Source organism: Prosopis cineraria, unplaced genomic scaffold, assembly GCF_029017545.1.
Source record: "Prosopis cineraria cultivar Desert tree isolate PC_DT_omini unplaced genomic scaffold, ASM2901754v1 PC9, whole genome shotgun sequence".
Taxonomy (NCBI): domain Eukaryota; kingdom Viridiplantae; phylum Streptophyta; class Magnoliopsida; order Fabales; family Fabaceae; genus Prosopis; species Prosopis cineraria.
In genome coordinates, this window is record NW_026555340.1 from 23,736,964 (window position 1) to 23,746,409 (window position 9,446).

General features: G+C 37.2%; 1 protein-coding gene across 8 annotated transcripts; it reads left to right on the plus strand.

Annotated features, from left to right (window-relative positions):
- The first annotated feature begins 1,255 nt into the window (after window positions 1–1,255).
- On the plus strand, window positions 1,256–9,163 carry LOC129320479 (subtilisin-like protease SBT2.5). 8 transcript variants are annotated; one of them, XM_054965955.1, is made up of 12 exons: window positions 1,256–1,577; window positions 1,729–1,867; window positions 2,541–2,756; window positions 3,654–3,798; window positions 3,910–4,304; window positions 5,007–5,102; window positions 5,193–5,265; window positions 5,717–6,002; window positions 6,366–6,691; window positions 6,924–7,191; window positions 7,643–7,924; window positions 8,519–9,163. In XM_054965955.1, exons 3-12 carry the CDS (start codon window positions 2,581–2,583, stop codon window positions 8,923–8,925), a joined length of 2,454 nt encoding a protein of 817 aa, XP_054821930.1. In that variant the 5' UTR covers window positions 1,256–1,577; window positions 1,729–1,867; window positions 2,541–2,580; the 3' UTR covers window positions 8,926–9,163. The 8 variants fall into 8 exon arrangements, with proteins under 8 accessions (XP_054821930.1, XP_054821929.1, XP_054821931.1 ...); XM_054965954.1 differs by having other exon boundaries at window positions 2,547–2,756; XM_054965956.1 differs by having other exon boundaries at window positions 1,729–1,795; window positions 2,547–2,756.
- The last annotated feature ends 283 nt before the right edge of the window (window positions 9,164–9,446 follow it).

A 9,446-nucleotide genomic window follows, 5' to 3' on the forward strand; every position in this document is an offset into this window, starting at 1 on the left:
TTTAAGGATAGTTTTGATATTTTATTTGAAACAAAATATTACTATCAATTTAATGACTTATAAAGTAAATCACTTCATCCTTCTAAAAGTTAACTTATAAACTGGATCGGAGAGAGTAGACTTGTAGATTATGAGACTAGCATTATATCCTCTTTAAAATAATCCTTAGCCATCTGAGTCAACATTTTTGTGTGTTAATGTGTGTACGGGTAATTGTATGACACACACAAGCACATTGAATTAACTATGCATAATCGTTTTCCCCAAATAATTATGATCTTAGAGGCACAATCATTACAAATTTCATTGTTCAACATTTATGCCCACAAAATCTAATCTCATCAAAACCATATGACGGTGGTTCCATAATGAGAGATATTTTAATTGACGATGCTAATAACAATCAGCCTGAGGTGGGTAATGGACATTTATTCTTTGATCTTATTAATAAGATGTTTTTAGAAGATATTCATAATCCAAAAGGTATTGTATTTAACAAGATTAAAAATTAATATTTCAGATATTTTTCTTTTAACAAATTTAACATTATAACAACTTTTTTTAATATATGTAAAAATTTGTTTTCATCGACTTAAAAAATATTATCATTAATTGATTCGATTAAATCAAAACATAGATCAATTTTAAAAATAACCTGGATTCTTTTTAACAACCATAACCATAATTTATTTTGAACTAAATTAAACTTTGAAGGATAAATTAGCAACAGAAATATTATTCAAAAAATAATATATTTATTTATTTTAAGTTGAAAAAATGAGAGAAAGAGTCGTAGAACCATGCGTTAGCGTGACCTTAGATTGCAGGGCCAAAAAATAAACTGCCATTGGATAGATTAATTAATTAAGGAAATAAAGGGAATAATTATCCGGGTGACCCACCCGACCCAGCGATCCAATTTCAATTATTAGATTCCTTTTCCTTTGATTTCGGATACGCGTAAACGTGACTGCAGAGGAACCAGGGCCCACAGATCAAACTGTAAGGGCAATATCGTCTTTTCACCTCAACCGCCCGACAACTTGCGCGCCAATGCATTATAATAATAATGATAATAATAATATATTTTCCTGGTCTGAGAAGGTAAATCTGAACCGGAAAAGTCAGAATTTTTCTAAAAATTTTAAAGAAGTACATCAATTAGGGCATTATTGGTTCCACAGTTCGATGAGTTAATGTCCTCCAAAACATATTTTTTGATATGATTTATTTATAAAAAGATTAATTAATTCCCTTAAATCTATGGCTTCCTCCTCCTCCTTCGCCTTCTTGTCTCTCTCAGTCTCTCTCTACTGCTACTACCTTGAAGGAAAACCCTAACACTCTCACTCTTGCTCTACAACTCTTCTTTCAGTAGGATCTCGTGCATTTTACTCTCTCTAGCATTTAATGGTGGCCGTTGGATCTCCGATCATGGCAATGTGAATGCCGAACTACACTCTATTTGCCTGATCCCACCTCTGATCGTCACCGGCGATTCTGCGATTTTATCATTTTATCCCCCAGTGCCAGAGTGACGAAGTCCCTTGATTTGGTGCGTTGTAACTGCTGTGATTGTAAGTGGTGGTGTCATTTGCTTCTTCTTCTTTTTTCCCCGGTTTAGTACGATCTTCTGCTTTTCTTACTGTTCCCTTTTCTTGCTTTTCTCTGGAGAGCTTTCCCTGTCTTCTTCTTTTGGGTTCCGATGAATGTTGGCTTTATTCGCAGCTTTGCGTGCTGTTCTAGTTTTGGTGACTGTATGTGAGTTGGAGCTATCCGGATCCAAGCGACATTGGTAAATTTCATCGCTTGGGTTGAATTCCGACAATAGCTGATTTCGTTTGAGTAACTGCTTCAACTTTAGAATGTAGGTTTAATTCTTCTGTTCGCTTTCTTTCTGTTTAATGAATGACTAAGATAATTAATTAATTATATGTTTTCTGCTCTTTCGCTCTTCAGTCTTATACCCCTGTTTTACTTGTGAATGATACATTCACTGACTGTTTTCACTCCAAGGCTATATTTTGTTTTTCATTGCCTTACTTGCGTTTACTGTGCTTTCTTCCTCTTGGAATCTTTTTATTTTTTTGGTGCGTGTTCCTTACGGTTTTGTTTTGCTAGTAGAGTTTTGCACGCTGGTCTACTTCACTTTAATAAAATATGCGTTTGTGTTTATTTATTTTAAATTAGATTTAGTTCCGAAAATGGAAAATATCGACTCCTCCTTGCTAGCATTATTTCCTATGAACCAGTGTCTTCTTGGGTTTAGATGAAACCTCGTAAGTTTTTTTGGGGGAAAAACTTCATATATATATATATATATATATATTTGGCACCAGAAAAACTTCATATTTTCATACTGAAAGTTAGGGGAAAAAAACTGTTACTTCCCGCCCTTTTTGATCTCAGGGTAGATCAAGCATTTTTATGTTTGATTTTAGCTTTAGTTATTTATTTCTGATTTTAGTTGACAAATTGCTTTTTCAATTTAGCAACGGAAGTGATATCTTATGCAACTGACTGAAATTGTTTGGATGAAGGAACAGATCTTATGAACCATCGTAATTGACGTTAGTGAACATGATGCTGTCAGACTTCCTGTGCATCCTTATAATTTTATTATCTCTTTTGGTTGCTGCAAAGGCAGAGATCTATATAGTAACTATTGAAGGTGAACCTGTCATAAGTTACACTGGAGGTATTGATGGGTTTGAAGCCATTGCTGTGGAATCTGATGGGAAGATTGATACCACAAGGTATTTGCAATCCTCCTTTGTGGGTTTTGAAATTTTAAGAAATAAATGTACTGCATCCCTTCCATCCATTGTTGATTTGGCCATAGACATATACCCAAATCCTAACCATCATTTTTCAACGAAGCCAATCTAAAGGTTGGAAAATTCTAGGTTACGAATTTGTGGGCCAATTGGCATTCACTTCTTGTCTGCTTTGTCCTTTTCTTTTTTTATTTCATATGGGGACTTTGGAAGCAATATATGCTGTGGTATACTACTTTTCTGATGTGCTTCTTGATCTGTGAGATATCTATCCCTTTGAGTCTAGGAATTTTTACTCCTGAAGCAAACTCATCAATATGTTTTCATTATAACTTGTTTTATTCTCCTCTGATGGACTGTGAGATTTCTTACTTTTATTCTTCTTCTTCTTCTTTTTTGAGAGTACATGAAGGACTTAGGGTTCGCTAAGGACTAAGGCCACTGCTAAACCACCCATAGCCCTCACTATTAGGTTGCCACCTAGTGGCTTTTTGTGAAGTTGTTCTTGAGAGGGAAAAACTGGTGAAGAGTCTACTTAAATTTGTGCTTAAGTAAATGAAGAAATTTTTGAGAAAAATGAAGAAAATGCTATAATTATTATCCTAATGAAATGTTGTCAATTATTTCTCAGTTAAAGCTGTTCTAGTCAGTGTTGCCAGTGACTGGTCTGCAGCTAGTGCTTTTTTCTTTTATATGTTGAACCACCATCCCAATCCCCTACTGTTTGTACGGCGCCCCCCCCCAAAAAAAAGAAAAAAAGAAAAAAAAAAAAAGTCTTTTGGCTGTCTTATGCTCCTCTTATGTACTTTAGACGAAGAACTGAATATTATAACAAGTGTCCTTGCTCACATTTTATAAGTTTTCAACTTTCTTCAGTGAATTGGTAACTTCTTATGCTCATCACCTTGAGAGTAAACATGACATGCTTCTTGGGATGCTGTTTGAGGGTGGGACCTACAAGAAACTCTATAGTTATAGTCATCTTATAAATGGATTTGCTGTTCACGTTTCCCCTGAACAGGTGAACTCTTGTATAATTCTTTCACTATTCCATTTTTTACATTTTAAGTGTGAGTTGTTTATATGCATCCTTTCACTCTAATCCCCTTGCCCTAACCTCTTATATTAGTAGGCAGAAACCCTTAGACGCACTCCTGGAGTGAAATCTGTTGAGAGAGACTGGAAAGTAAAGAGACTTACAATACATACCCCACAATTTTTGGGGCTTCCAACAGAGGTATGGCCAACTGGAGGTGGCTTTGACAGGGCTGGAGAAGATATTGTGATAGGATTTGTAGACTCTGGGATCTATCCACACCACCCAAGCTTTGCCAGTCACAATACTGAACCATATGGACCAGTTCCAAGATACCGAGGAAAATGTGAAATAGATCTGGATACAAAGAAGGACTTCTGCAATGGGAAGATTATTGGAGCACAACATTTTGCTCAAGCTGCTATAGCTGCTGGGGCATTTAATCCGTCTATTGATTTTGCCTCTCCCCTAGATGGGGATGGACATGGAAGGTTGGGCCTTGCTTCATTCTTTATTTGCATCGTTACTTTGAATCCTTCAGGTGTTGTTGTTTTTGTTATATTATCTTTATAATTATTCCTTTAATTGATATGAAGGAAAAGCTCACTTGATTTGATTTTATTTCATGACCTTCTGGGATTCATTGTCTGAAGGAAATTTTTGTTGAGAGGTTTGCCTATAAATGTATGTTGATAAAATAAAATTCTACTCTTTAACTTGCCCATTTTTAATGGGTTGATGGAATCTTTCATCTTATGTACAACAAATTGAATGTGACATTTAGTCATTTACTTCATATTGGCAGTAGTTCTTTAGCTGTGGAAATTATATTGGCTGGAAGGAACTAATTTAAAATTCTTCAGAGCGTAGAGGCATCCTTGTTGATTTTTCTTTTCATAGATCTCCGTATTATTTGGAACAGTAATGACAATCAAGTTTTCCCCTCTCACTTTGGTATTTAAGTCCCTTGCGGCCTAGCACGAAGTAATGAAAAATGAATGCTCTAGCTTATGGACAAATCATGCATACTTGTTGGATTTTCTCGAATTGAGGAAACTATGTGGCCAGTAGTTTTTTATTGTATGCATTCAAAGTATTCAAAGTCCGAGTATTAGCACTTTTGTTTAAGGCCATATCTTCTAATTCATAGCTTTTAATATTTCTTCTGTATTCCTTGCATCTACATCTGGCAGTCATACTGCTGCTATTGCAGCTGGAAATAATGGAATTCCTGTGAGGATGAATGGGTATGAATTTGGGAAAGCAAGTGGAATGGCTCCCCGTGCAAGGTGAAGAAGAATAACTTCTAATTGTCCCCCCCCCCCAAACTCATAACTATAGTATATGTTGCATCAGACACCTGACATGTTCGTGTTCAGGATTGCTGTGTACAAGGCACTGTATAGACTTTTTGGAGGTTATGTGGCAGATGTAGTTGCTGCAATTGATCAGGTATATATGTTAATCTAATATAAAACAACGTAGTAGCTTTCCATTCTGTGTCCTTTTGCCTGTTATTACTTACATTCTTCCTTGCATTGTGATGGGACTTTCATTGTAAAGTTACTCAACCATGAGTCTACAAGTCACCTTTTTTATCTCTTCATTGTGGTAGACTTTTGAGGAAGAAAATGGGTCGGAGTAAAAAATCTGTTCATGCATAATTGTATATATTACAGACTTGTTGAATCTAGATGAAAAGTCTCTACGTCCTACCGCCTTCATGAATGTCTTGAAAGATGTTCATTTCAAGTTTCTTGGGGAGAAGTTCAATCACAAGTTAATTTAAAATTGAAAATTTCATCTTGCCAATTTGTTGTACATTATCATGTGATATGACTCTTGGTTCTTGGTTGGCAGGTTTATCTCAAATTTCTAACTGTTAAAATTTGATTGCTTACAGGCAGTGCATGATGGGGTGGATATACTGAGTCTTTCAGTTGGACCAAATAGTCCTCCAGCAACGACTAAAACCACATATTTAAACCCTTTTGATGCCACACTTCTTGGCGCTGTGAAAGCAGGTGTATTTGTTGCACAGGCTGCTGGAAATGGTGGTCCCTTTCCTAAGACCTTGGTTTCATATAGTCCATGGATAACGTCTGTGGCAGCTGCAGTTGATGATCGTAGATATAAGAACCATCTGACCCTTGGAAATGGAAAAATGTTAGCTGGAATTGGGTTGTCACGTGAGTTTTCTGACTTGATGATATGTTTCCTTGGACATATGGTGTAATAGTTTAAGTGATGCTTCCTGGAAATACAATGTTGAAGATTGAGGTGACAATTATAATCCAGAAAAAGCACTTGGTGTCAAATATTGTTTTCCTATGTAGTGAGTAAACTTATGAAACTAGCTTGACCCCCACCCCACAAAAAATTGGGAAAAGAGAAGGAAAGGAAAAAAAGAAAAATAGTCTTTTTTATTCTTCTGATTTTCTCCTACATCAAAAAACACATATATGGCTGTCCACGTTATAGGTGTTGTCTGCTATTCTTCCATGTATGCATGTTGTGAGTGCCACTGACGTACATCTAATGGCAATGAGCAGCTTCTACACATCCAAACCAAACATACAAATTAGTTGCTGCCAATGATGTGCTGCTAGATTCTTCAGTTATGAAGTACAGCCCCACGGATTGCCAGAGAGCAGAAGTCTTAAACAAGAAATTGGTGGAGGGGAATATTCTTCTCTGTGGCTATTCTTTCAATTTTGTTTCCGGCACTGCATCAATAAAGAAAGTCTCAGAAACAGCCAAGGCCCTCGGTGCTGTTGGATTTGTTCTGTGTGTGGAAAATGTTTCTCCCGGAACAAAATTTGATCCAGTTCCTGTTGGAATCCCTGGGATTCTTATCACTGATGTCAGCAACACAAAGGTAATTGACTCATCCTATCAACCTTAGTCACGTAGATGTGGATATAATGAGATAGTCACTGACTCTTATATGCACAATCTCATTCATATGTCTTCTGCCACTTATTGAGTTAATGTTGCACTTGTCTCACTTTTTCTACCTTTTGTTGATCCTTTTTAATTTCTGAAGTGTATAAAATCCAATCTTTCCCTACTAATCATGTGATTTGTTGCTTGAAATCATTATTGTTCAGGAACTTATAGATTATTATAATATCTCTACACCAAGAGACTGGACAGGGCGTGTGAAGAGTTTCAAAGGTACAGGTAATATAGGGGATGGTTTGGTGCCTATTCTCCATAAATCTGCACCACAGGTGGCATTATTCTCTTCTCGGGGGCCAAATATAAAGGACTTCAGCTTCCAAGAAGCAGATCTTCTCAAACCAGATATATTAGCTCCTGGTTCATTGATTTGGGCTGCTTGGTCTCCAAATGGGACTGATGAACCCAATTATGTAGGTAAGTAAATTGTGATCATGCTGCATATTTTGTCTTAATTGTTGATGAATGAAAACCGTCAATCAAATCTTTGGATAAAAAGAAGTAAATTTGGGCTAAACCAAGGGATTGTAACTCAGAAATAAACCCGGACTATGAGAGGTCCTCCTGGCAGAAATGAAGAGGATGCATACCAATGAACTGTTTAATTAATCTTTTTACAAATAAGATCGAGCCTTCCTCTTCTTTACAAGGCAGCATGGAACCGGCGTTATATAATTTCTTGGATTTTTTCCCCAGTGAAAATAATGGAAAATATGTTGGGGATTCCTAAAATTAGTAGGTTTTCTTAATTTCTGTCTCCCGAGTCATTAGTGGAAGGATTATTGCATAATATAAAGGGTTGGGTGAAAGAAGAATAAGGAAAACATTGAACTACGTCATGGAAATTATTAAATGGCTATCTGAGCAGGGGATGGATTCGCAATGATATCTGGAACTAGCATGGCCGCACCACATATTGCTGGGATAGCTGCTCTTATAAAGCAGAAGCATCCTCAATGGAGTCCTGCTGCCATCAAGTCATCTTTGATGACAACTTCATCCACTCTAGACCGAGCAGGAAGGCCTCTTCTAGCACAGCAGAGTTCTGACACAGAAGCTTTTAAACTGGTCACGGCTACTCCTTTTGATTATGGGGGTGGACATGTTAATCCTAGAGCTGCCTTGGACCCTGGGCTCATATTTGATGCAGGTTTATTTTCTTCTTCCCTCCTTACAACTACTATGTTTGTCCAGTCACATTTATAGATGAATGACGAGCTAGCTTGAAAGCATGATTTCTGGAAGAAGAATGAGTGTGGGTAAAACTCATGAGTTTCTATGAACCAAGTATGGAGGATCAGTGAAACAAAAAAGTTAAAACAATGCATCTTGAATTATGGAATTAGATATTAGACATAAAGGTAGTGCCTGCCAGGGAATCTTAGATGATCTGCAAAATTCATGAAACAACAGATTTACCCATCCTCGCACCCTTTCTCAACTGGCTTTTATGATGCATGGCACAATATTGAGCAAGGCAGACAGTGGCAGAACGGTTCGTGATCATGACATTGGATATCAAAATGATTATTGTTTGTCAAAAGTCACAGAAACAGCAGCATATAAGATGGAGTCAAAAGATAATTTTAATGATTTTATAAACTTCAAATTCGGAACCACTTATTCCCATTTCTGCATTGTTTTCTTGCTGCTGAGAATCCGAGTTCCTTTGACAAAAGTTTAACATTGAAATAAAAGAGGGAAGGTGGAAGAACCAACATTAATTTTACCATTCATTTTGTAGGATACGAAGATTACTTGGGGTTCTTGTGCACCACGCCTGGCATTGATGTTAATGAGGTAAAGAACTACACGCGCACGCCATGCAACAGTAGCATGGGTCACCCATCAAATTTCAACACTCCATCAATTACAATTTCCCATCTCGTGGGAACGCGAACCGTCACTCGCACTGTCACAAATGTTGCTGAGGAAGAAACCTACGTGATCACAGCCAGAATGGGACCAGCTGTTGCTATTGAAGTCAACCCTCCAGCTATGACTATAAAACCCGGTTCGTCACGTACGTTCTCTGTGACACTCACGGTTCGCTCAGTGACAGGAACCTACAGCTTTGGGGAGATTCTAATGAAAGGAAGCAGAGGACACAAGGTAAGGATTCCTGTTCTGGCCAATGGATTCCCACATTAGCTTAGTTTGCTCAGAAGAGGGAAGTGATGCTTGTAATATTCTTTGTAACTTTTGGAAATAAGGTTTATGTGGGTAGATTTATTATTAGTCCAAGAGATATATATAGCATGGAATAGGGTGTAAAGGTAAGCTGGTGTAAGGGGGAGGTTTCTTGTCTTTTCCACTTCTAAAGTTATGCCAATTGTGTCTTGTGATTTTGATGAAATGCTTGGAGAAAAGGGTTTATTTGATGTATCAATCTCTTGCCCATGACATTTTTTCATACTGCAGGTGTAATCTTGAAAGTAAGAACTTGAATCCTCAAATATTTCTCTCTGAAAATTTCGGATGGACACAAGATTTGTGACCCATACACACTATGTCCAACTTTTTTTCTGAAAACATCAATGGAAATTTATAGCCATGACTAGATGATGCCATGTTGTTCACTGGTATGGATGGTAGTGGTAGACCATTCTGTCACAAAAGCTATTGGCTACATCAGCCAGGTTGTGCCGGTCGACACCCCCTGGACCTGGTTT